This window comes from Panthera leo, chromosome F3, assembly GCF_018350215.1.
Source record: "Panthera leo isolate Ple1 chromosome F3, P.leo_Ple1_pat1.1, whole genome shotgun sequence".
Lineage (NCBI taxonomy): Eukaryota > Metazoa > Chordata > Mammalia > Carnivora > Felidae > Panthera > Panthera leo.
In genome coordinates this window covers 20,096,157-20,122,984 of record NC_056696.1, presented here as the reverse complement: position 1 = coordinate 20,122,984, position 26,828 = coordinate 20,096,157, and the positions used below count along the sequence as shown (strand labels likewise).

Sequence of the window (26,828 nt, the reverse complement as noted above, 5' to 3'; positions counted from 1 at the left end):
ATACACCAAACATTTTGTAGGTTTTAATCTCATCAAACCCTTATAATACCTCTGTGAGATAGCTTCTGTTATTATCCCCGTCTCACAGATGATGAAAAGGAGACAGACTAATTTGCCGAGTTCACGCAGCCAGGAGGTAAGGGAGCTGGAGCTGAGATTCACTTCCCAGGCAGGCTAGTTATTCTGGGGTCACCGGACTAAGTTGTCCTGCTCCTCTGGGGAATTCGGGTCCTATTAGCCTTGCTGGCTCGGAGAACACACTGAGCATATTACAGCCCTTTCTTCTCGTTAGTGGCTGTGTGAGTCACCTCAGCCTGTTGGCACTTGGTGTGAGGTCAGAAGTCACAGATCCATCTGCCCCCTGGGATTGGGGGCGTCAACAAAACGGGGTGGAGGGTTGGAGAGAGGGGAAGGTGGACCACCTCCGCCAGCCCAGGCTCATAGGGAAGAATGGGGTAATTCTTTCTCTTGAGTGATGTACTTCTTGGCTCTTGGCAGTGGAGGTGGATGTAGGGAGGGCCAGTTTGCAGGCAGCCGGGCAGGTGGCATTTAAAGGAGCTCTTGTACACAGTGTTCCTCGCTCCTGTAGGAAATCTGCTTTGTGCCCAAACCTTCACTTCACTTGTGGTAAGAGCAACAGCAACAGTCCCGGGGTTGGCAGGTGGCTCACGGTGCCCGTGCCAGGCTAATTGTCTCTGGCCCTCGGACCACGCTTTCCTGGCACGCGGTCTTCCTGGTAACTGGAACTGCTGACTGGCACGTGCTGTGCTGAAGGAAGGGGTCAAAGCCTTGGCAGCCAATGACCGGCTGCGGCCACGAGGCCCACATCTCCAAGGCTGGCTCCAGGTGGTAGCTTTGCCGCAGTCAGGGGGCTGCTCTGTGTCCAACCTTCGCCCCTGGACTCATTCTTAGAGTCACAGCCAGGAGATGCCTGCGAGGAGAGCCTCGGCGTCTCAGATGTTGTTGGGGATGCAGGTGTGGACATTATCCAGTTATTCCCGCTGTTACGAAGAGGGTTTTTTGTTTGTTTTTATTATTGTGATTTAATGTTCTTTTTTTTTTTTTTTTGTCCACCTCCCCCTTGGAGCACGTCTCTTAAGCATCTGCGGGGACCTCATTTTAACAAGGTGTGCAGATGATTTGCATCGGTTTCTGTCTCCTTTGTGTCCCACATGCCATCCCTTTAACCACTCTCTGGTCAGTCCCCTTAACTCACTGCCTCAACGTTCTCTTTTCCTTTCTCTAGAAAGCCTGTCTCAGAGTTTCGTCCTCTATTCAGGAGGTGGAAACTACTGGGTGGAATCTGACGGTTAGACTACTGCTGCCGTCGGCTTAAGGTGTCCACTCATATACAAAGAAACTCTTGACTGAGCTCGTGTCATGTGTCAGGCACCATGCTAGGCACGTGGATTGTCACGTGGAATGGAGCACAGCTGGTCAGTGTGCCCGTGGAGCTTCAGGTCTAATGACAGCTGCATTTCCAATGTGCTTGTTCCTCTGAGCCCATGTTCCTGTTAAAGCCCACTCCCACTTTCCACACTGGCTGATGCAAACCCTCCTAATGTTTCTTGAGTCTGTTACCAAATCCTCCCTGATCTCCAGCCAATGGAACTTGGCAGTCCATTCCACAGAGAATTCTCCATATCTGGTGCCTTTATGCACAAGCCTCTCCCCATGTGTGCCCATCTCCACCCCCATCCCTTTCTCAAAGAAGAGGTGTCCTTCCTCTTAGCGAGTTCACTTTGTGTTCCTATACTCTGGATCCCATATGAGCAGCCTCTTTGGGGATTTATTCCTTTAGAAAGCGTGTTTCCTTTCTCTGTCTCTATGGGAATCAGCATATAACTCTCTTTGGTCTTGTCCACACTACAACAGCTCTTCAGAGCTGAGTGCCCACAGCAGCCCCAGCTTTTGCCCCTTTTCTTCGCATCCAGTCTTCTACATACACTGATTTGACTTTCAGTCTCCTTTTTCTTACTCTCCACTCTCTGTATGAGTGACTTCTGTGTCGAATACCTCACTCCCTTGACCAGAGTTCTACCGAAGTTGGCCGTGTTATGATCATCAAATCTCCTGGTTAAATCCACTGACGCCAAGAACACTTCCGCCTGTTGCCTTTTTCCACATTTCCCTGAAGTTTGGCATTGTCGACCACTCTCCTACTTTTGAAGCCATCACCTCCCCTGGCTCCTGAGACACCATCTACCCCTGGCTGTCTGCCTACCGTTCTGACCCTCCTTATTCTTCTTCATGGGCTCCTCTGTATCCAGCTGTGGGGGGTTGGTGTTCCTCAGAGCTCCTTTCTAGGAACTGTCTTCTAATTCTAAGCATTTTTAAGGCAATACTACCCATGCCTATGGCTTCAATCACCATGTCTCCCTCCTCAGACCTCTCTCTTGAGCTCTAGACTCTTAGTGTCTACTAGTTCTTGACCACTGATTACCTCTGACCACGGGCCCCTCAGTTAGCAAGTCCGACACTGAAGTCATCATCTCCTTACCAAGCTGGCTCTTCTCCCAAGATTATTATCCCCCCAAAAAAGACAGTGTGGTCCCCTCTCTATGGCCTAGAAACTTGGAATCGTCCTTTACTTCTCTTTCTTCATTTCATATATTCAACAGAGTATCATTTCATGTCGATTCTATTTTATAAATATAAATACATATATATGTATATATATTGTATTTCTCTCCTCTTCTCCATGTTTGGATGTCTACTGCTCCACTGGACTGAAAGCTTCTATAGGGCAGGGATTATATGTTATTTATCTTTATCTCCTATGAATATGACAATGCTGGACATATAGTGGATGTTTAATAAACATTTGTGTAGTGAATGAATGACTTCTGGAATTTTCTTTCCAGAAGAGAAGACTGAGCACAGTTAACCAAACTTGGACACTGCCCCATTTTAGCATAACTGTTGCATAGGGGTGCATAATTATTGCTGACATGACAATGACACATTTGGGCATAGCACTGATTAAAAATAACGTTAGTTGATTTTTTTCTTTAAAAATAACATGTTTATTGTAGAAAAGTTAGAAGAGAAAAAGAACATCATCCACAATTCCATTATCCAGACAAACAGTTACTGTTAATCTGTTGACATAGGGCCTCTCAGTTTGTTTTCTAAATTTTCACTTTGAGTAAAGAAATTGGGTCAAGCCTGAGGCATGTCTCAGCCACTGAGTTGTCCCGTGCAAGAGTAAGCAGTAATTAAATCATAGTGCACACAGCTTCGTGGCAAATCTGACCTGGATCTAGGTGGGTGTTCACATCCGCCAGCACTAATCTGGTGGGTAGAGATTAACAGCATTATTAGCAGTGATGATACTTTTGTTAGATGTCAAACCAGGGTAGTTATTCCTGTGAAAAGCAAGATTTTCATCAGTGGTCTGGCATTTGGAATGGGGAACAGAGACTGGGAAAGGAAATTCACATAAATTAGCAAGCAGCCCGGGCTCCAATTCCAGTGGATAGTAGGAATGAAGAGCAGGAATCAGACATGAGGACAGGACACGCAGGGAAGGGATAATGTGAAATCTGTAGCTGTTCCAGCATGAGGAAGACTACGGGATGATGCAAGGGCATTGCCAAGTACTTGGGGTGTCAGGACTAATTTTAGCCCACCTCCTGGTGGGGATGAGATGTGAATGTACTGTCAAGCTGGACAAATCTGGTTAGAAACCAGGAGGAATTGAGCAGCCAGGTTGAGAGACTTAGTAACTGTAGATATGTGGGGCTGGTAAAAGCAGGGATTGATAAATCCCAAACCTTTGGAGTGGTGAGATCTATTTCATTCTATGATCTATTTCATTCTATGACCCATATAGCTGTTATATGCCATATGTCGAGATAAAATAATTAAAGCTAATTAAAATTAATTTTGGTTGGTGAGTGTTTGAAGAGTTTCATAATAACTCTTGAGATAATTAGAGATGCTTTGGGATGTCACAAAAGGAGCATTTGGAATAACTGGGCTAGATGTTTAAACCAGAGATGTGCAGTGAAAGCTAGTAACAGAATGATAATTCTGTAGTTGGAAGAACACTGAATCAGGAAGGAGGACTTGGGGGCTGTTCTCCGTATGCTGTTAAACTGGCTCTCTGAAATCAACAGCAACCACCTTGCTTTGTAGCATTTGGGGGTTTCTGTGTAAAATTTCCCACCAGGGTGGATTCCAGATTACCAACGGTTTAACTACTGGCTCACACAATTCCTGAATATTTAAGAATCAGCTCTTGGAAGCCTGGTGCAAGGGAACTCCCAACACACCATTGTAATCCTGACCGGGCGTCCAGTTAGCTTTGTGATCTTGGGTAAATCAGTTCACTTCTCAGGATCTTAGTTTTACTATCAGTAAAGTGAAGTCACTAAAATAACCTCAAGGTCCCTTCCAGAGTTGGCATTCCAGTAATGCAGCTGGTGTTAAGGGTAGGACTACCATCGTGTCATAAGCCAAAAGAGTTACATCAGATTTTCATGAATGCTATTGTGATGTGCTGGAACACATAATTTGATACCTGGGTCTGTGTCATAATCAAACCTCTTCCGCTTCCTGCTGTTAATGTGTATGTCCTTTGCTAGTATTTCTTTTTAGGAGGGTTAAAAATGGCAGTACAGCCAACAGCTCACCAGTGGGAGTAAGAAACCATTACCAGGGTCAGAGAATTCTACACCCAGTTCGTTGGCAGGCCCTAGGAGTCGGCTGAGGGTCTGAGACAAAATCGTATAGTTTAGGGACATCGCCTTATCTGACCATGAGATCCACCCGGGTGGTCTTCCCTAGACTAACAACAGGAGAGGGTAACCTGCTCTTGCTTTTTGAAGTCAAGGCCTGTGTCTTTCATAGTTAAGTGTCTCAAGTCCTGGTACATAACAGGGCCCCAGTAAGTATTTGTTGAAAGAAAGAATAAGTGATTTGAGGCTTTTAGAACAAATTCTGAATTTTTAAAAATTTTTCCCCAGCTTTATTGAGACGTAATTGAAATATAACACTACGTAACCTTAAGGTGTATAACATGATGATTTGCTGAATTTTAAAATAGTAATTCACAAGTGGACATGAGCTTCTCCGTGTCTGCCTGAAGAAATGCATTTTTTAAAGACAAAAAATTGTTTTCTTTTTGTAATAGAAAACTGACCGGTGCCTTCAGTTCGATACATTTTCCTTCCGTCGGACAACACAAGTGATTACACAATCAGAACCCGACAGGGAGAAACATGAATGAGAAAAACCCAAACCAGACAAACCAGCTGTTTACTACCCACCAGTGAGTGTCTGCCTGCTTCAACCAGTGGAATTAGCTTATTTTTTTCATTAAAAAAATTTTTGTTTTTTAATTTTGGAGAGAGAGTGAGAGACCACGAGTGGGAGAGGAAGAGAGAGAGAATCGTAAACGGGTTCCACGCTCAGCACAGAGCCCAACGTGGGGCTCCACCCCACAACCCTGGGATCGTGGCCTGAGTCAAAATCAAGACTCGACACTCAACTGACTGAGCCACCCAGGTGCCCCAGCTCCTGTGTTTTGAAAGGAAAAGATCATACTTATTTATAAAGCATATATATTTCTCTATCAGGTGCCACTTTACTAACATTTAATCCTCATAGTGACTCCCACAAGCTAAGTATGGTTATTTCCCTTTTAGAGAGGAAGAAACTGAGACTCCGAGAGGTTGAGCATTAGGGCCGACAGTTGCAGCGCCATGAGTCAATGCCCCAAAGGTGGTGCTCTTCTCACAGGCCAGGCGGCCTCAGGCTTTCTGGATTTCCTCTCCCTGCTTTCTCGGTTCCTTGTTTGCTCTGGGATTTGGATGTAAGTCAATCTGGCTCAGCCCATGACCAGGCAAACAGAAGCACCAGCCTCCGACAGGGTTCCGAGCAAATACGCCAAGTCAGGCCTGTCCCAGGCTGGGGTATCCGGGCTGTACTTTGCCCTAGTGAATCAGCTCCATGGAAGCCAGGCGGTTGCAACAGATAACTGACTGGCTGTAGGTCTGAAGGCCAGGTAAGTCTTGGTAGATGTGGCGCCTGGACTTTGACATTCTCCAAGAGGAGAGAGACACTTGTGGGCCTGGAGAGAGCTGAAGGAAGCCACGCTGACGGAAGGTGGGAAGCCGTCTGAGCAGGTGTGTGGGGATGCTCGCTCCCTTGCTTTCTTTCTCTTGGCTCAGCTGTACTGTCAGAATGGGAAAGTCAATATCACCCTTGCTGGGGCCAGGAGGGTCACTTATGTGAATGTGGAAGTGTGGCTTGTCACTGGAGATGTGATGCCTTCACTTTGAGAATCTTGGGTGCCTTTCATTTGGAGTCCTTTGTTTTTTTTTTTTTAATGTTTATTTTATTTTTGAGAAAGAGAGAGCGTGAGCAGGGGAGGGGCAGAAAGAGAGGGAGGGAGACACAGAATCCGAAGCAGGCTCCAGGCTCTGAGCTGTCAGCACAGAGCCTGACGCGGGGTTCGAGCCCACGAACTGTGAGATCATGACCTGAGTCATGTCAGATGCCCAACTGACTGAGCCACCCAGGCGCCCCTCATTTGGTGTCCATAATTATAACCTGAGGTCTAACCTATGGGAGTTGATATCTCAATAATAGAATGATGTGATTTCAGTGAAGAGATTGGGTTTTGTGCCTTCGTGGTTGGAGAAGGGCTGTCTAGTGAAAATATCTGGGGACAAGACAGGCAAAAGAGGTTTTCTTCTTGTTGAGTTTACTTGTGTCCAAATAGTATTGAGTTCTATAGACCTTCAGGGAGGACCCAGGTGCCCTTTCACTGTGTTGGGGCACTTGGATTTTGCTGGGATTTTTTGGAAAAAGCTTTCATCGCACCTGACTGTTTTCAAGGGAGGGGGCTGACACTTTAGGAAGGAAGGTGGGAGTTTTTCTGAGCTGTGATAGATCTGAGGTGGAAGGCACTTCTGTGCCTTGCCCTTCTGGTATGTTCTGCTTACAGCTCTTGGCTCAGAGCTGTGGACCCTGGCTCCATGGCATTCAAGCAGAGTGATATCTTGATTTCAACATATACCCTTTGACCTTTTGTTCCGATATGATTTTTTTTTTTATATTAGGCTGGGAGTTTCAGGAGTGGGAGCAAATTAACCATATTTGATCCAAGTCTTTCAACCTAAAACAGTTCCCAGGAGAGAAAAAATGAGGTCTGATTGAGGTAATATATCCTCCTGCCATAAGAGAATCCCCAAGTCACCAGTAAGGGCTGACACATGCTTTCTCTTTGGAGGCAGCTGGATGCAGTTTCTTCTCCGTGACACGGGGTGGAGGAACTTGGAAGGCAGTATGTCTTCAGAGCTATTTCTCATTTTGAAGGATAAGTTGGGAAAATTAGTTTGATGCTAGGAGACCTCCAGATTTAAAAGTCTCCAGCCAGGAAGATTAGTGAGACATGGCTTTCTGGCTTGCCATGAAAGCAATCCCAAACTTGTCTCCCCTAGAGGAAGGGCAGGCAGGGCCACATCATAGGGCCCAGTTCTTCTAAGAGGTTAATTTAAGGATTCAGAAAAGATGTCTCTTGAGATCCATTTAAGCTTCTTTTTGTTTAGGAAATGTCTGCATCCATTCATACTGCCCTAATGTTATCTCTGATATCAAACACTAGCTACTTGTTTCATTGAACAATTACTATATACGAGGCAGTGTGTTGGGTACTTTTCATAAGTTGTCACTGACTCTGACAGTAACCCTGCAAATGAGTCGTTATGATCCCCATTCCATTTCTCAAGGAAACTGAAGCTTGAAAAAAATGAACTAGCTAATAGGTGGCAGAGTTAGGATTTAAACTCTGGCCTGTCTCTATGCGCACTTACTTCTCTGATAGCAGGGGACCTCCACGGTAATTGTTGAATGAATAATTGCTGGTGGGGATAAATGAACAAACATGTATTTAGTTGGGATACTTTGATGATGTTTTGGAGCTTAATCTATGACTGTTCTCTGTCTCTCCTGCCTCCTACACCTCTTGTTGCTCCAAATATTCTTTTTAATTTTTAAAGCATCATCAGTATAATTGTCCAGCCTGTTATTTATTTCATGTGTCTGCTTGAGATTTTCCCCCAGATATCTCTATATCACTGCCCAGGTGTTTTGTTTCAGATAAAAGATTTTGAGGACTGTAGATGCTTTATTCAGAAAACCTAATCAATCATCATGTTTAGATATAAGCCTAAAATGATGTTTTTTGTTTTTTGTTTTTTTGTCTGCAGGAACAGAAAATAATTACATAACTGAATAAAAACACGAGGGAAATTCTGAGGGTCAAGGATGGAATTTTGGGCTCCTCAGTGGCCACCTCAGCCATGGGGGAGGCCCACAGCACCATCAAAGGATCCAGACCGAGGGCTTCAGAGAGATGGAAACCATCGGCCCGTTCCTCGCTCTTGGTACAATGGAGAGAGGTACCATCAATGGCAAGACACGCACAGGAGCCCCCAGCCGCAGCAGGACCCCAGGACGGACAACCAGCAGCCCCATTATGCATCCAGGCCTGGGGAAAGGCGTCAGCCTGTGTTGGGAGTTGACTATTATGAAGGTGGTTATCCCCGTCAGTTGTATTCAAGGTATGGCTCTCACGCTTGGAGTTCACCCAGCTCTCCTACGTGCTTCTCAGTAGATCGTTCTCTTCCTTCTTCCTTTTCCTTTTACTCTTCCTCTTTTTCTTCTTTTTCCTTCTCCACCCTATTACATTGACTTAGCCAAACACTTTCCCCTCCCAAATTGGATTTAGGTAACTGAAAATAGTATTTCCCTCCTTTTTGTTCTCTGGTGGGGCTTCTTAAAGAGGCAATCACAGCGTGACTGGGTGTTAGGGCCAGGGCAGAAAGTAGAAAGAATGATCATCCAAGATAGCAGATGAGACCCTTTGACTCGGGGACGGCAAAAGGCAATATTGGTAGATTATGGAAAATTTGTCTTAGAGCTCCTTATAAAAACTTCTCAGTGTTGTTCACGCTGACACCACCAGCACCAAGAAGAGACTCAGTGCCTAGAACAGTACTCAGCATGTGACTGGCATACAGAAAAAATATGCATGGGATGAGTAAATGGGAACATTTAAAAAAAATGAAATTGACCTGAAAGAAAGCAGGTACAAGCTTGTAGTCTCCAGGTTCAGAATGAAGAGGTCTCCGTGAGGTAATGCTAGGAGAATCTGGAATTCCTGTTCGTGAATCCTGATTGATAACATAGGATTTAATATTTTATGGGATATTGGAAGTCATGTATGTTTTACTTCAGCTTTTCCAGGTGGAGTGATATTTACCTGCCTACAGATTTCGGGTTGAAATTATGACGATTACTGTAAGCCTTTGCTCCATGAAATATTAAAGAATTATTAGTTAATAAAAAGACTAACAATGTGACATTCTTTCCTCAATCTGTTTTGTATTGTTGACTTCTCAAAGAAGGTATGTCGAGGACAGAGGCAATGAAAGCAGTCAGATTTAAGAGAGTCCAATGTGACTTCTTCATCTCATTTCCATCTGTAATATGCATGGGACTTACAATGGCCTGTTGGGTACCTACACAGTCATCTCAGGAAAGGATATTCTTTTTTTTTTTTATAGCATATTTATTTATTTTGAGAGAGAGAGAAAGAGACAGAGACAGATATATAGAGGGACAGAGAGAGAGAGAGAGAGAACACATGGGGGAGGGGTGGAGAGAAAGAGGGAGAGAGAGAGAATCCCAAGCAGGCTCCGCACTGACAGCACAGAGCCTGACATGGGGCTCGAACTCAGGAACCGTGAGGTTGTGACCCAAGCAAAAATCAAGAGTCAGAGGCTTAACTGACTGAGCCACCCAGGTGCCCCAGGAAGGGGTATTCTAAGATAATTTCAGGGCAGGGTTTTCTAAAATAACATCATGTATTGTTGGATGTATGTATTTGAGGAGTAGGGGAAATCAAAGAGAACGAGACACTTGATTTTGCTCTAAAAATCCCAGCCTTGTTCTGAAATAAAGGCCCTCCTCCTGCTGATTCTGGATCTTCTGTTTATAGGATCTAGAATTAACTGCAATTTTAAAGCGGGTTCTAGACTGAGGTCACAGATTTGTCCTCTGAAGTTATTTAGTTTGTCAAGTCCTCCATTGGTTTCTCTTTTTACCATCCTTGAATGACTGACCTTTGTGATATTTTAGGCCAGGCATTGAGGATCCGTATCAGAGCTATCATTCTCCAACCCTGAGGGAAGAATATGCTTATGGAGATTATTACTACCACAGACCCCCGCAGCAGCTACAGGAAGAAAGAGGTATGGAATAATCTCCGAAGAGCCTTTGGGGTGGTGCAGCTGATCTGGTAGACAGGGCGTGCTCAGAGCCTCGTCTTGGCCATCCTACTTGGCTGAGGTAGAACCCCTGTCCTCACCCACTTCTCCCTTGGCCAGATGAGGCCACAGCAAAGACACTACTGCCAGATGTCTTGAGGGGAAGAGACAGAAAGAAGTCATTTTCCTTTGTATGTGTCAGTGATAGCCCTGAAACTATCATTATGTTACCAGTGTCATGGCTAGTTCGTACTTCGTCCACATTTTTTCCTCCACTCCACGTTACAGCCAAGATTACAGTCTCTGACCAAGTAACCGTGAAGTCAGTTCTTAACAATGAAGTTGTCAAGCGTGTGGCTGGGCTGTGATGAGTCTGACCGTCATTTACCTTGAGGGTGGCAGATATGCACCCACAGGAATTTATACTCTGCCAATACTGAGGCTTTAGGTATGTGTCGATGGCAGCTTCTGACCTGCCTGCAAAGAGAAATCTGTTTCAAAACTGAGAGCGCACACACATGATCCCCATGATTATACAATTGTATGGAGCCAAGGTGGTTGATTCAGGAAGGACTGAGGAGCGTTCTGTTGACTCCCATTGTTAGCGCTCACGTCTCAATTTTATTCAATTTGGCAAACATGTTTTTATATCTCTGGTGCTCCGGTGACTCAGCCCCACAGCTCGCTGCTGTCTTCCTAAACTTTTAGGAATGGGAAATGACCTGTCTTGATCTTGTTTTCTCTGAGGGTGCAGTGCCAAGGCGAGAGAGTCCTTATATGTGGCAGGAAGATCACCGAGATCAAAAGTACCTCAGTGAGCATCATCACGAAAACCAGAATAGTCTGTAAGTGTGAAAGGAGAGGCCAGCTCAACACGATCCAGCCAAACTCACACTCTGTTAGGCAAGTCTATGGAATCGGGTGCTCGTCTCTGTCTCCAGAACCCCCGTCTGCTTCTACTCTGGCCACGGGGTTGTGGGAGTAGCCCAGGGTGGCCCAGGCCAGCTGTCAGTGGAGTCTTAATTCTGAGAGGCAGCTCTCAAACTTGGGGTCAGCTGAGTCCTGTGAGGTTACTTGAGGTCCACCCTACACGAGAGCCTGGATTCCTTATTGGCCTCAGAACAGATGTGGCTTGGCCGAAGTTTGCAAAATCGGGTCCTGCCCGAGGCTGGGCTGTTTCTCCTCTGCCCACTCCTGTGCGCGGAGAATGGGATAGCCCCTGGGAAGGAGTGAGCAGAGAAGAGCATTTTACACAAACACCTGTTCTGGTGTCCTTCGGCCTGGTGCCTTGACCGTGTCTGACCGACTCACCAACCCAGCTGCTCTGATTTGAGTCATTGCAGGGTGTCAGGCTGCAGAGACCAGCCCTTCTCCACAGCGTTTGGGTTACTTCCAGTAACTGCACTGTGGAACCCAGGAGCTCCCGTTTCTCTGGTATTGATAGATTGGGGTGGCCGAGGGAGGACAATGCTCTTCCCTATGGCACACAGGCCACCTGACACTGCCCACGCTCTGCAGCAGAAGTCTGCAGCTCACTCTGGCTGGCTTGCCCAGGACCCCCCTCACCTGCTCCTGTGATTTTCTGTAGATCCAAGAGTCGGAACTCTTATAAAGACAGTCCTGCTTCTAACACTAGGCCGGAGAGGGCTGGGGACCTGTTTCCGGAGAGTCTGCTAACGGGAACCCAGAAGAATGAGGTAATCTGAAGGGACACGGGGGCTGGTGGACTGTGACAGTGCATCATACCAGACAATGAAATAGGGGCAGGGCAGGGCACTTGGGAGTGGGGGTGGCCAGTGGCCAGAGGTCTGAGCGGTGACATCGTCCCCTTTCTATGGAGCCTCCACTCATACCTCCTCCTTTCCTTGCCTTCCTGGGGCCCTGATCTGGCCCTTTGGCATGCGTGCGTGCGTGTGTGTGTGTGTGTGTGTGTGTGTGTGTGTGGCTGGATCAGGAAATGTCACCCAGGTCACTCTGAGGTGCTGGCAAAGAGGAGAGGCTGTCACCGGTACCCCAGTGGACTGGCAATTTGGTTTACCCAGCAAGTGGGGAGTTGCTAGACTCTCTGAATTCCGGTCTGAAAAGCAGAGCTTGGAACCTCTCTTGACTCTTCCAGTGCTCGCTTCTGAAATCTTACTGCGTATACCAGCTGGGTCACACAATGGCGTTCTTATATATTTTAAAAATAAACTTTTAATTTTAGAATAATTTTAGATTTTTGGAAAAGTTGCAAAGATACTGCAGAGACAAGCTATTGATTTTTGACAGTCTTATACCAATTTTGTTTCCACGATTAGATATGTATGATTTTTGAGAACATTTTCTCCTGTATACCTAAGGCTTAACAGTGCAGGGTACAGACTATGTGATATATGCCCATGGTATCATCAGAGAGCCTAAATCATTTGTCCAAGGTCACAGCAGCTAGGTATCGATAAAACTGGGATTTGAAGATTTATTTTTTAATTTTTTTTAATTTTTATTTATTTTTTTTAAAGAATTTTTTTTTAACGTTTATTTATTTTTGAGACAGAGAGACAGAGCATGAACGGGGGAGGGTCAGAGAGAGAGGGAGACACAGAATCTGAAACAGGCTCCAGGCTCTGAGCAGTCAACACAGAGCCCGACACGGGGCTCGAACTCACGGACCGCGAGATCTTGACCTGAGCCGAAGTCGGACGCTTAACCAACCGAGCCACCCAAGCGCCCCTATTTTTTTATTTTTAAGTAATCTGGACGCTGTGCAGAGTGTGGCTTGAACTCACAACCCCAAGATCAGGAGTCTTATGCTCTACCAACTGAACCAGCCAGGCGTCCCGACAAAACTGAGATTTGAATTCAGGTCCCGTGGCCTCAGGGCCTACACTCTTCCCACTAGGCCTTAATTCATTTTTTTTTAGCCAACACCTGTCAATTAAATGATCACTTTTTTTTTCTTTCAACACATCCACATGCGGTGTATTTATTTGAAAGTTTCAACTTTGTTGCTTTGAAGGAACACTCGAGAGGACCATTTCTCTGAAAGTGCTTCTGATCCTTCCTGTGTGTTTTTATTATCTTTAACTTCCAGCCATCGCTGGCCAATGAGTCCAGCCTTCTCCGGCAGCATGAGTCTGGTCTCAGCTCTAGCGCCTACGAGCTCAGTCAGTACATGGGAGCTGACTCTGAGCCCTACGATCCTGTGGCGTCGGCAGCTTGGAGTCCAATTCAGGCTGGTGGGTACTGCCATGATCTAAGCAACTGGTTGAGTCTTGTGAGAAGAGGGCTGGGTGACAACCTCTTGGAAAGTCACCCTTCCCCTGCACTTCCAAGAGTGGACTGCGGCTGCCCCGTTTACTGCCAGGAGTTTCTCCTGGGCAGAGAGGCCACTGAGGCTCCATTTCTCACCTTTTCTCTTGTACTGGAGATTGCATCATAGCTGATTCTTGGAAGGGAACCCGGGTTGTAGGCGTCAGGATCAGGCTGGGAGGGGAGGCACCCAGATGTACTTTTGTATAACAGGTGAAGAGAGCGAAGGCAAGAGTCAGTTTGGTAAAGCAAGGGCAGGCCACAAAGCATAGTTGCTTTGTCTGGATGTAGGATACCTGTCATGAGTATTCGACTATGAGAGCCAGAGTCCCCAGCCTCTCGCCATCGCTGGGAGTCTGGGCCTGGTGTTTTGCCATTTGGACCAAACTAGCAGATTCTCACATTATATTCTGACATATTCTGAGAGGCTTAAATCTGACTTGTAGCATGGGCTGCTTCTTCTTCTTCTTCTTCTTCTTCTTCTTCTTCTTCTTCTTCTTCTTCTTCTTCTTTTAAGTAAATGTTTATTCATTTTTGAAAAAGAGAGTGTGAGTAGGGAGGGGCAGAGAGAGAGAGAGAGAGGGAGACAGAGGATCCAAAGCAGGCTCTGTGCTGACAGCAGACAGCTTTATGCAGGGCTTGAACTCATGACCTATGAGATCATGACCTGAGCTGAAGTCGGACGCTCAACCGACTGAGCCACCCAGATGCCCCTGCCTGGGCTTCTTCTAATTATGTCACCTGCCCTGAGTCTTATCCTGGCCCAGGTGGAATTTGGAGAGAAATATGTCAGTGGTGTACTTCTAAAGTAAAGAAAAGCAGCAGCAGTAATGCTAACAGTGTCCACGTGTCTGTCGGTCAGAGGATGTCTCAGCAGCTGGTCCCAAGGCACCCATGAAGTTCTACATCTTTCATGTGCCTGTGAGCTTTGGGCCAGGAGGTCAGCTGGTGCGTGTGGGTCCCAGCTCTCCCAGTGATGGACAGACGGCCCTTGTTGAACTGCACAGCATGGAGGTAAATGAGATTCTGTGTCCCGGAAAGCTGGCATTCTGCCTTCTGCTTTCCTTGACCTGAGTCTGGACATCTCCAGCAATGGGATGCCCTTGTGGGGAACTGAATCAGGCATTCCGTGGTTTGGGGTATGTTTTGTGAAAGAAAGGTAGGGATCTTCTCTCAAAGGAGTGATGCTAGATTTGTTTTTCCTGAGATGCTATTAGCTCATTTTCGACAACTGGAGAACTCACTTTTGTCCTCCTGTGTTCTCCACAAGGCACTGAGCCACAGCCCAGGGCCACAGCCATGGGTTCTGATATTGGACTTGACTGACAGGGGCTTTGGGTGGATATAGTCTGGGACACCAAATATGATTTTTTTTGTTCCAGATTATTCTTAGTGACTCTGAAGAACAAGAAGAGATGAGGACTTTCTCAGGACCCCTGATCAGGTAAATTATCTTACGAGCTGCCAAGTAGGGCTTTTGAACTTACAAAATCTGCCTGCCCAGATCAGCACTTTGGGGATTTGTTCTTGGCTTCCTTAAAAGAAAATGTCTATCCCCCTTGGAGTAGAATACTCTGTGCAACAAGATTGAGACAAATGTGGCCTGGGCCATTTTGACAAACAATTTGCTAGCTGAAGGGCAGAAAGAAAAATTAAGATTAAAAATCTGAAAACAGTTCTGTTTTGCAGGAGCTACGTGGTAGGAGGTTTTAACATTCTCCGCACTTAACAGGTACTGGCAGAAAAGTGGAGCACAGCCTGGGAAATCATAGACAAGTGGATCACAGTGGAAAAAAAAATTCTTGCCTTTTTCTAGAGAGGACTAGCATAGTCTGTGTTGAGTTATTGGACAGTGTGCAAGTCTGCCCTCTGCAGGACTGAGCTAGAACTGCTTTTAAATTCTTAGTCAAGTTTCTGATAAATATTTAGGGCACTCTGGTGGAGAGAGTCCTGGCTGGAGTCAAGAGGAGCTGGGTCCTTGGCCCACGCATCCTACTAACTAGAGGTCTCAGGGCAGACAGATCAGCTAGTCTTCTTTGAGCCTTAGTTTTCTCTTTCGGAAATGATGTAACACTGGTTGTGCCTACTTTAAGTGGTGGCTTTGAGACGCAAGTGAGATAATGCATATGGAAGCCCTTTATGTATCATCATCGCTATTCTATAAACTTATCCTGAAGCTTCCCCCTCCAAGGAAAGCCCATAGTATTTTGACAGTTCCTTCAAGTAAAAGTGAGTGTCAAATCTATTTCTTACACACAGGTATACAGATGGGGGATAGAACGTTGAGCTGGCTGTGTGGACACTGGGGTGCTGGTCCCAATTGGATTGATTTTATTTGAATGACCTGGAGCAAATAATATTGCCCATTTATTGAGCACTTAATATATGTTGTTAATTCCTTTTATATGGAGGTAGTTTTATAAGGTGAGACGTGGCAGGCTAGATTTAAACGCAAGGTGGTCTGACTCCAAAGTCTGTGCCCTTGCCTGCTACCCTGGGCAGGGTACCCTGTGGGTCTCAGTTTCCTCATCTGTAAGTCTGTGCCCTTGCCTGCTACCCTGGGCAGGTACACTGTGGGCCTCAATTTCCTCATCTGTAAAATGGGGAGGGTGTGTGAGAGAATTTCTGAAGTCCCTTTCTGTTCATCAAGGAAACTATGGACTCAGTACCCCAGCCCTGGGTTGTCAGGCTTCTATCTCAGTCCCCCCACCCTCTGCTAGCACCCTCCCTCTGTACAAGGAGCCTGCGGTGCTGTGAGGCGAAAGAGTCTGCCCCTCACCCTTTGCTCCCTGAAATCTCTCCATAGGGAAGATGTACACAAGGTGGACATCATGACATTTTGCCAGCAGAAAGCAGCTCAGAGCCAAAAATCTGAGACACAGAGGAGCAGAGACTCAGCTCTACTGTGGCAGTTGTTGGTTCTCCTTTGTCGACAGAATGGGGTAAAGTATTATCACTCCGATGGGTGAGCAGGTGCAGGCTGGATTGAAATTTAAGTCTTTCAGGGATAGAGAGGATTCGGTTTATGACATGATTATAAAAGATAATGTTAAAGAAGCAACAAATGGCCCTAAGTGGGAAAAAATTGCTCAGATGTCAACGCAGTTTGCTAAAGATGGTCTTTTCTCTGCCCTTCTCCCTGGCCTGGGGTTACTGTACCAACCACATAACACAACTGTAAGAGTGGGCCTATTTCTGGTAATCTTGGTGGCTCCTGACAGGCAGAAAATCACCATGAGAGAGTGAAGCTGAAGTGTGAAATACAATAGTCCGAGAAAGCCCTGTCTTGTGTTTGGAAGTTGACCTCCTCATGAAGACGGCAGGTGCTCTGGTGCCCTCCTTCTTCAGCAGGGGCTGCCGGCCCGAGGACAATAGGATTCTCCCTCAGGATGACCCTCTTTGCCTCGCAGTCCATGGTGGGATCTGACATTGCGGAGCTGCTGATGCAAGACTGTAAGAAGCTGGAGAAGTACAAGAGGCAGCCGCCAGTGGCCAACCTCATCAACCTGACCGACGAGGACTGGCCGGTGCTGAGCTCAGGGACCCCGAACCTGCTCACCGGGGAGATTCCCCCCAGCGTGGAGACGCCTGCACAGATCGTAGAGAAATTCACTAAACTGCTCTACTACGGCAGGAAGAAGGCAGGTGTGGCCCTTCCATGCTTGTTTTTAAAAAGTAACTACGCCCCCATCGCTCACCCCTCCTCCAATTATAGGAGTAATTTATACTCATTTTATAGCACCTAAGAAGCTCAGAAAGGTGTAAAGAAAAAAATTATATAGGCTTACCATTAAAAGCTAACATCTGGGGGCACCTGGGTGGCTCAGTTGGTTAAGTGGTCGACTTCGGCTCAGGTCATGATCTCACAGGTCATGAGTTCAAGCCCCACATCTGGCTGTCTGCTCTCAGCACAGAGCCTGCTTTGGATCCTCTGTCCCCCTCTCTCCCTGCCCCTCCCTTGCTCTCTCTCAAAAGTAAATAAACATTAAAAAAAAATCTGTTAACATCTTGATATACTTAATTCTAGCATTTTTCTATGCACATATATTAAAGATAGAATTAAATTACATATGCAATTATTTCTATTTTTTCAGTTAAGATTATATGGTGTAATATTCCCATGGTATTAAAACGTACCATTTTAACAAATGGACAATATTCTATGATATGAATTTTAAATATTTTATTGATCTAATACACTGTTTTTGAATATATAGGCTATTTATAATTTTGTCACCCATTATAAATTACACAATTTGAACATCTTGTTATATAAATCTTTGGATTATCTTCTTGTTTTTTTTAGGATAGATTCCTAGAATGGAACTATAAGTTAAAGGGTACGCACTTTTAAAAGCTTCTTCACATATACACTAAATTAGTTTCCAGAAAGTCTGTTTATAAATGTTATCCTCACCAGCTATATCTCAGGTATGCCTACCAATATTGAATACTTTAATTCAACAGATGAAGAGATGCCTTGTTTTTTTGATATGTAAATTAGATGATTTTTATTCTTATGTTATTTATTCAAAAAAATTTAATTGAGGTATATGTGACAAAATTGCAAGATATTTAAAGTGCACAATGCGATGATTTGATGTACAAATACATTGTAAAAGGATTTTCCCCATGGAGTTAATAACATTAATCACCTCATATACTTACCTATTTTTTTATGCCTTGTTTAATTTTGAAGTTGAACTCACATTTTACAGAAGTCTTAAAGAGAGTTTAAATACTGGAATATATAATTGAAATCAATTTGAATCACTATGATTCAAAACTCAAAAGATAAAAGGCATGTAAGAGAAGAGATGATGCCCCCACCCTCTCAGCCTGTCTCTAAAACAGGCTGTCTCTAAAAGATCCAGAGATGTTTTCTGCATGTAAGATTATGTTCTCCTTTTGTTCCTTATAGCTTACCATATATTATTTCTTTTTTTAATATTTTAGTTTAAAAAATAAAAAAATAAAGATTTTATTTTAAGTAATCTCTACTCCCAGCATGGGGCTCAAACTTAACAATCCTGAGATCAAGAGTCAAACACTCTAGTGACTGAACCAGCCAGGCGCTCCCATATACCATTTCTTCACCTTCCTTTTTCCATTTAACAAAATATCCTAGAAAACACTCTATAACATGGTTGCGGTTGTTTTCTGTAAAAGGACAGACAGTAAGTACATTGGGTTTTGCAGGCCATGGGGTCTCTGTTGCCACTACTCATATCTGCTATTGTCTGATAAAAGCAGCCACAGACAATATGTAAATGAATGGGTGTGGCTGTGCTTTATTTATATACATAGACATTTGAGTTATACATAATTTTCATGTGTAATGAGGTGTTATCCTTTTTTTTAAGTTTATCTTCAGAGAGAGAGAGAGGGCACATGGGGGAGGGGCAGAGAGAGAGGGAGAGGGAGAGAATCGTAAGCAGGCTCTGTGCTAACGGGGGGGGGGGGGGGGGGGGGGGGGGGGGGGGGGGGGGGCTCAACTTACCAACCGTGAGATCATGACCTGATCTGAAATCAAGAATCTGATGCTTAACTGACTGAGCCATCCAAGTGCCCCAGTGTTATTATTTCTTTAATTTTTTACCAATCATTTAAAAATGTGAAAAGTTATTCTTAGTTTGTGGGCTGTACCAAAATGGGCAGTGGGCTGAATTTGGCCTTCAGGTCACATTTTTCTGAACCCTGTTCTTTATAATATATAAATGTCTTCCTCCTTATTTTTATGGCTGCATAGATTTCTAAAGATAAATCATAATTTATTTAATAAAACCCTGATAGATTGACAGATTATTAACAGTCTTTTGCTACTACAAATAGCACTGTGATAAGGACCAATGTCGTTTGCTGTGTAGGAGAATATACATATGATTTCTAGAATAGCTTCTGGAAATGGAAGTGTTGAGTCAAAGGGTACATGGCTGGAAATTTTGAGAAATATCAACAAATTCCCTTTTTTAGAGGTTGTACCAATTACTCAATGAACAATATATGAGAGTTCCTGTTTCCCTACTCTTACCAATTTGGTGTTTCCAAGCTTTTCATATGTGCCAATCTGAAAGGTTAAAAAAAAAAAAAAAAAAATATATATATATATACATATATATATATGTATATATATATATATATATACATATATAAAATTTAGTGGAGTTGTTCTTTTCTCTTGTTATAAATGAAGTTGAATATCTTTTAATCTGTGAATTAAAATTTTTAAAAATATTTATTTTGGAGAGAGAGAGAGGGAGAGTGTGCATGTGCGCATGAGTGGGAGAGGGGCAGAGAGAGAGGGGAGACACAGAATCTGAAGCAAGCTCCAGGTTCTGAGCTGTCAGCACAGACCCCGATGGGGGGCCCAAACCCATGAACTGTGAGATCATGACCTGAGCTGAAGTCGGATGCTTAACCGCTTAACTGCTTAACTGACTGAGCCACCCAGGTGCCCCTAATCTGTGAATTATTTTGTCATGGATCTTCTATGTTGTTCTGTTGGGTGTTTGATCTCTATTTATTGATTTGTAAGAGCTCTTTACTTTTTAAGGACTTTCTGTACGAAATTACTTTTGTGGGGTGATATTTAGAAAGGCTTTCCTACTTTAAAACTAATTTATGAAAATAAGGTTCAAATACTTTTGTGACTTCACCTTTACATTTGAATCTTTAATCTCTGTTTATCTGTATATGATGTTATATTTTATTTTATTTTTTTCCAAAATTTTATTTAAATTCTAGTCAGTTAGCATTCAGTGTAATATTGACTTCAGGAGTAGAACCCAGTAATTCATCACTTATACATATAACACCTTGCATTCATGTGATATTATATTTTAAATGAGTGGTAGACATGATATTCAGTGAAAATTAGTGGGATCATATGATAACCATCCTCCTGTTCACTATAGAGTAGGGACCTGGAGTTTCACAATTTATTTATTCGGGAAACATTTGTCAAACAGCCACAACTTCTAAGGCATTGAATCCAGTGGGGGATACAGAAATAAATCAATAAAAATCTCTTTCCTTAAGAAAGATTAAGTAATGACCATAGCAATAACAATAACAAAAGCAAATATTTATTTATTTATTTATCATTATTATTTGTTAATGTTTATTCATTTTTGAGAGAGAGAGACAGAGTGTGAATGGGGGAGGGGCAGAAAGAGAGGGAGACACAGAATCCGAAGCAGGCTCCAGGCTCTGAGCTGTCAGCACAGAGCCGGACGCGGGGCTCAAACCCACAAACCGCAAGATTGTGACCTGAGCTGAAGTCGGACACTTAACTGACTGAGCCACCCAGGCGCCCCAAAAGCAAATATTTAAAAAATGCTTTCTATGTACCAGGCACTTACTTAACATCTTACATGCATTGTCTCATTTATCTTCATAGAAGCCCTGTGGGTTAGGTTCTATTCTTGTTTTATGTACTGACAAATGAGGAGAGTTAGTAAGTAACAAAACCAGGGTTCAGATCTAGGCAGCCTGATGTCTGAACTTGGGCTTCTGACCATCCACTGCACCACCTGCCATACCTATAGCCCCAGAGGTGAGCAGGGGATAGAAGGAGTACTCTGGGGGCTCAGAGTGGTTCATGAGGAACTGGAGACCAAAATGTCTTTAAAACCTTTATTAATATTGACTGGGGTCTCATTTCTGGCACTGTGTCAGATTAATATCCTCAATGTAAGTTCTCAGTTCACTTATTCCTAAATTATATTTTTGGAGATGCAAATTTTTGAGCAAAGTGGTGATTCCCAACCAATTATTAGTAATTCCCTTAAAAAAATACTGTTGTGGGGGCACCTGGTGGCTCAGTAGGTTGAGTATCCGACTTCAGCTCAGGTCATGGTCTCACGGTTTGTGAGTTCGAGTCCCATATTGGGTGAGCTCGAGCCCTCTTTGGGGATTCTCTGTCTCGCCTTCTCTCTCCCTCTCTCTGCCCCTGTGGGATTCTCTCTCTTTCCCTCTGCCCCTTGCTCACTCACACTTTCTCTCTCTCAAAAATAAATTGAAAAAATAGAAAAGCTGTATTTATAAAAAAAATACTGTTGTGAATTAGTTTAACCTATGTAAAGAGTAACTCAATGTCATTTTTGCTTGTAGTGGATGTGAAGTTGAATTTCCTAATTGTGGTTGTTTAAATTTGTTCTCTCCCTTTTCAAATAAGATAGCATGGGAGATGTCAGAATGATCAAGGAAATTTGTGCTTGGAAGTGGAGTTACCTCATTAGTGACTTCCTGTCCAAAAAATCGCATTATTTGAGGGCACTAAAGAAATTATTAATACCAGGTCAAAACCTCAAATATATAATTCTGAAAATTGAATGAAAAGGTGAGTGTGAGTGTGTGTGTGTTAAAACTTACAGCCTCTAACCCATCTCACCAAGTTAATGGTGTCATTAATTTGGCATATGAAGTTGATAGATAACAAGCACTAGATAGTTAACAAGCAATTAGTTATAATATTAGGTGGGGCAGGTCGACTGCTATGCAAACTGGCTCAAACATGGTGGCAGCTACTTTCTATTCATGTGGGCATCCTGGGCAGGTGAGCAGAACGGTGGGTCAGCCCTTCTTCCCGGAGTAGTTCAAGGCATGTAGGAGGCTGTACCACCTGAGCATATAGTCTATATGGAATGAGAAGCCATCTTCATTCCAGCCAGCCAGATGGGGAAAAGGGCATGGGGGACCGGGCACAGGACTTCTATGCACCAGATCTGGATGCAATATGGCCATTTCTGTTGCCATTCTAGAGCCTGGAACTCAGTCACTTCTAGGTGCATGGGAGGCGGGAAAATGGGGTGCAGTTCTTTGCCCAGGAAGGGGACAATGGCTTTTGGTGGGGAGCTAACAGTCTCTGCCACAGTTGTTAAAAAAGAAACCGTTCCTGTAACACGCCCCCATGAATGTCATCTTGCTACCTGTACTTTGAGACTCAGTCCTTGGGGCGCGGTGCTTCTCTCGTGTTCGGTGCTTAGGTTCGTAAAAGTATCATGTGACTTCTGCTAAAGAGATAAGGCTGACTGGAAGCTACGTTTGAGGGGCAGATGATGAAATAGCAGAATGTATTTGATAAAGTGAAGGCTGGAGAAGGGACATCTTAGAGAGAAATAGGCACCCGTTCTTCCTTTGTCCCTCTCACAGATGACGCTCCGAGCTGGGAGCCCAGCTTGTACAGCTCAAGGGCAGCAGTACCCAACCATCGACATTTGTTGTTTGTGGGAAGGTGAATAGGGCCATGCTGACTGTGACGTGCTTTTGTTTTCAGGAAGCCTTGGAGTGGGCCATGAAGAACCACTTGTGGGGCCATGCTTTGTTCCTCGCCAGCAAGATGGACCCAAGGACCTACAGCTGGGTTATGAGTGGGTGAGCAGGCCACTGGCAAAGAAGACCTAAGGAGCAGAGAGCAGAGAGAGGCCCGCCAAGGGAGGGAGTGTTGGGAGGCAAATGCAGGATGTGCTGGGAAGCCCCATGCACCAAGCATCCTTCCAGTTTTTCTCTTCTGACCTGGACCTAGCATATTGCTTCTCCAGATTCTTACAACCTAGACATGGACACATTCTTTCTACCTGCTATGTTAAATATTCAGTTTAGTAATATTTCTCAGGGTCTGAGTTTCCAAAAATTGCATGGGTTTCTGCAATCCGGTAGTTCTCTTTGGGAGGGGCTGTTCTAGATAGTTCCATCAGTGAGGGAATAGGTGACCACTTAGGGTTAACTGACAGAGCTTTGGGTCTGAGAGTTAGTAGCTGTCTACCACTGAGTCTTGCAGTGGGGGATGTGGGCGCTGAGAGGAAGGTCGGGATATGGGGGAGCAGGAGCTGTGCTAGGAACAGGCTTTATAGGACAGGGGATTACAAGCAGAAGTCTTCATCTAGGGCAGGGGACATGACGAGACTGAAGGAATGTGTTTAGTCAGAGATCATGCCAGCACACCGAGACCGGGAAGAATGCCCAAACCAGGATGAGACAGGAATGGAGGCTGACCACATAGCCAGGAGTTTGGAATAAGGGGAATTAAATGGGGGGGGGGGGGTAGGGGTGCTGGAGAAGGGTTCCTGAGTAAGCCCCTCCAGCTGCAGCCAGATCTGTGGGTTGGCAGGGATAGACATGTGTTAGGGGTGGGGAGGGCCGGGGGGCCCTCCCATAAGGGGCAGGCTTGGATCAGACCGTGAGAAGGATGTTCCCTCAAAATGTTCTCTTCCTGTGTTAGTCGAAGCTGTGAAGCTGTGAACCTCTCAGCTTGACTTAAGTTTAAATTGGCCATAAATTGGCTGTTGGGCAGATGGCTGAGAAGATGGTACCTCCCTTCAAGGCTGCCACACTACCCTTCTCCACCACGGCCTCCGTGGAGTCTCTCTTCTACTCTAACCCTCAGTCTTCCCAGGGACTGGTAACACCTCTGTGCACTTCATTATGTTCAGGATGGTGAGGAACCCTGGAGTTTTATTATGATAAGCGCTCTGAGCTCCCGAGGCAAGGGTGCTATTAAATAAAAGACCACGTTCTTCCCCCGTCCTATAAAGCCTGTTCTGAGGGACGATTTTCCTCTGGGCTTTGGAAATGAACATCCCACAATCCCACATTGTAGCATACATCTCTGCGACAGATTTTTGCCTTGGGCCATTGATTTTTGATGGGGCCCGGTGAATTGTGAAAAATATCTCTTACTGAGTATGCTTAAATCTCAAATCAGCTCTAGAGCTTATTATATCCTTGTTAAGCATATCCCACGGTTTGTCATCAGGAAGATCATTTCTGGTCCCTGTTCTACGCCTCTTTGGTTAATGAAAATGGCTATTTAGTGCATGTGAGTAAAAGACTCAGGCTATTCACGAGCCAGAAAACCAGCCCTGGAGGCTGTGGGCGTGGCACGAGGGGAACTGCTTCAGGGGACTAGAAGTTGAGGGTGACTGGGTAGGAGGGGCCCGCAGAGAAGATGTTTGGGTTAACTGCTGGGGCTCTCTAGGGATCTCTGAGATGTGCAGCATTTCCGTGACAAAGAAGACCTATAGAAATGGTTACTGGAGAGTTGGGGCATCAGTGCCAAAGTGCAGAAAACACCCCCAACAGAGAGCCCCATCTGTGGTGGAATGAAGATCCTGCCGATCCCCCCAAAGTGGGAGCCAAGCAGAGGCACGGCAGAAAAGCAAAGAGAAGTTCATGTTCCGAAAGAAGCTGCTGAAGTCAAATAGAGAACTACGGGGGGTTTGCCCCGCTGGCAATGGGTCAAAGCCTCTCTCGGCTTGGTCCCCACTAACGGTAGTCTCTCTCTGCAGCTTTACCAGCACGCTGGCATCCAATGACCCACTGCAGACCCTCTTCCAGTTCATGTCGGGGAGGATCCCACAGGCAGCCACGGTATTCTTTGTGACAGACCTCCTTCAATACCCCAGTGTCCTAAGGGTTTTGGGGGGTGGGGTGGGGACAGCTCAGGAACGAGGTGATGACTTTAAAGATTAAAAATAAGTGGTAATTGCACCTGGCCCAATTCATTCATATGATTTCATTTAATACACAGAGGAAGGAATTCCTACCCCCGTTTTACAGAGGTGGGAACTAAGGTGCAAAGGTGTCTTATGACCATAGATCACTGAGCGAGGAGCAGTGGAGCCAGGATTGGCTCCGTCTGTCTGATTCCAAAAACCTTGTCATTTTCACAATACCATAGCTGCCTGCTCAGTGTGCGTGAATAGCGAGAGAGCCAGACTGTCCCCAGGCTTCCTGCAGTAAGGCCACCGTTCTTTCCCCCCCCTGCACATCCATCCTGCAAAGTTGGACATATTTGGTCTTACATGCTGTCTAGAGTTGGAGATGGCTCAAGTCTGAGGCCAGCTTGACAGTTCCCTATGAAAGTATCTTTTTTCCCCAAAGTATCCTTCTTTACCTTTGAAATCTAGTAACTTTACCAGGATGTATTGGTGCTGTCAGGGCAGTTTTTTTTTTTTTTCCTTGGGACACAGCATACTGTTTTAATACGTGCATTCATATTTTACCGTTCAAGGAAGTTTTCTTGCGTTATATCCTTCGATATTTGTTTTGTTCCATTATTATTATTTTTTTTCAGGAATTCCATATGTGCACATTTCATATAGATATGAACTATTTACGTATACATGTACAGATTATATTCTCTTTAATTAAAATTTCTTTCTTTCTTTCCATCCTTCCTTCCTTTTCTTCTTTTTCTTCTTCCACTTCTTCTTCTTTTTTTTTTTTTTTTTTTTTGCTCTTCTCATTGCCATCCTATGTGTCCCTTCCTGTGTTTCCATATTGATGAAAGAGACACTGTCTCTTAATTTTTGTGCCAGTTTTATCTTGATTTCTCGGATTTTTCTCTCACTTCTTCCCTGAGCTCTGCAGGTCACATTGGCCTCTTCCTGTTGTTGTCTTCTTCCTGAGCTTTTATCACTTAGCATTAGTGATAATGCCCTTGCTTCATAGAAGAAATTGTTTCATGATTTTACTTAAATTCATGATGAAATGTTTGGTGATATCTCTTTGTTTTGTGGTAACATTTTTCCAGTGAATGTTCTTTCTACCTTCCATTAGTTTTTCATATTACTTCCTTTCTTCTATCTTTACAGTGTATTTGTACAGATTTTGTGCTTGTTCCTTGACAGGAGTTGAGTCTTCCCTGGGCCAGTAGTTTCTGGTAGGTTTGTGCTGGGGAGGGGCCAGGGCCACATTGCAAGCTATCTGGCATTTCCCACACGACCTGGGGTTTTCTGTGGGTATCTGTGTAGCCTTTCCTTCTCCTAAGTCGGCAGAGATGGCTGTGGGATCCTCTCCTTCTGGAATTCTCTCTCTGCTCCCTCCTGCACTCTGTTCAATTTCCACTACCTTTGGCAGCCTTTTCTTATATTTTGAAGTTTGGGTTTTTGCTGTCACCCAGTTTTAATGAAAATGGACTTCACATTTTTGCTTTTCTGTTCTTCTTATTGCTTGGGGACGATTCCTAGAAAGGAAAAGAGAGATGATGACTTTCATGCCCCATCATCAAACCCACTGGCTATACTGGAACATGGAGTGCTCACAGTTCAGCGGAATGCCATGCACCGCCATGACGGTGCATCATGTCACAAAGCACTAAATGCAGGAAATTATGTAATCAACATATGGTCCACTGGGTCTCACTGCAGTGGTAGAGTTAACTAAATGTTCCCTGTGTTTAGGTGAGAAAACTGAGGAGCAGGAAGTGATGTGCCAAGGCGGTATTTGATCTCAGTGTTTGAGAGTGACCTAGCATCT

The 26,828-nt window shown here is 44.6% G+C and overlaps 1 protein-coding gene across 1 annotated transcript in view; it reads left to right on the top strand.

The window, feature by feature from the left end:
• Window positions 1-5,211: 5,211 nt before the first annotated feature.
• The window catches only part of LOC122212119 (protein transport protein Sec16B-like), a 41,332-nt gene continuing 19,715 nt past the window's right edge, over window positions 5,212-26,828 (top strand). The window contains exons 1-12 of the mRNA XM_042925798.1: window positions 5,212-5,275; window positions 8,220-8,573; window positions 10,153-10,265; window positions 11,035-11,121; window positions 11,835-11,977; window positions 13,351-13,495; window positions 14,431-14,582; window positions 14,951-15,012; window positions 16,375-16,510; window positions 16,979-17,209; window positions 22,846-22,943; window positions 24,857-24,938. Of these exons, the coding sequence (XP_042781732.1) occupies window positions 8,278-8,573; window positions 10,153-10,265; window positions 11,035-11,121; window positions 11,835-11,977; window positions 13,351-13,495; window positions 14,431-14,582; window positions 14,951-15,012; window positions 16,375-16,510; window positions 16,979-17,209; window positions 22,846-22,943; window positions 24,857-24,938 (1,545 nt within the window). The 5' untranslated portion in view covers window positions 5,212-5,275; window positions 8,220-8,277. The remainder of the gene's footprint in view (window positions 5,276-8,219; window positions 8,574-10,152; window positions 10,266-11,034; window positions 11,122-11,834; window positions 11,978-13,350; window positions 13,496-14,430; window positions 14,583-14,950; window positions 15,013-16,374; window positions 16,511-16,978; window positions 17,210-22,845; window positions 22,944-24,856; window positions 24,939-26,828) is intronic.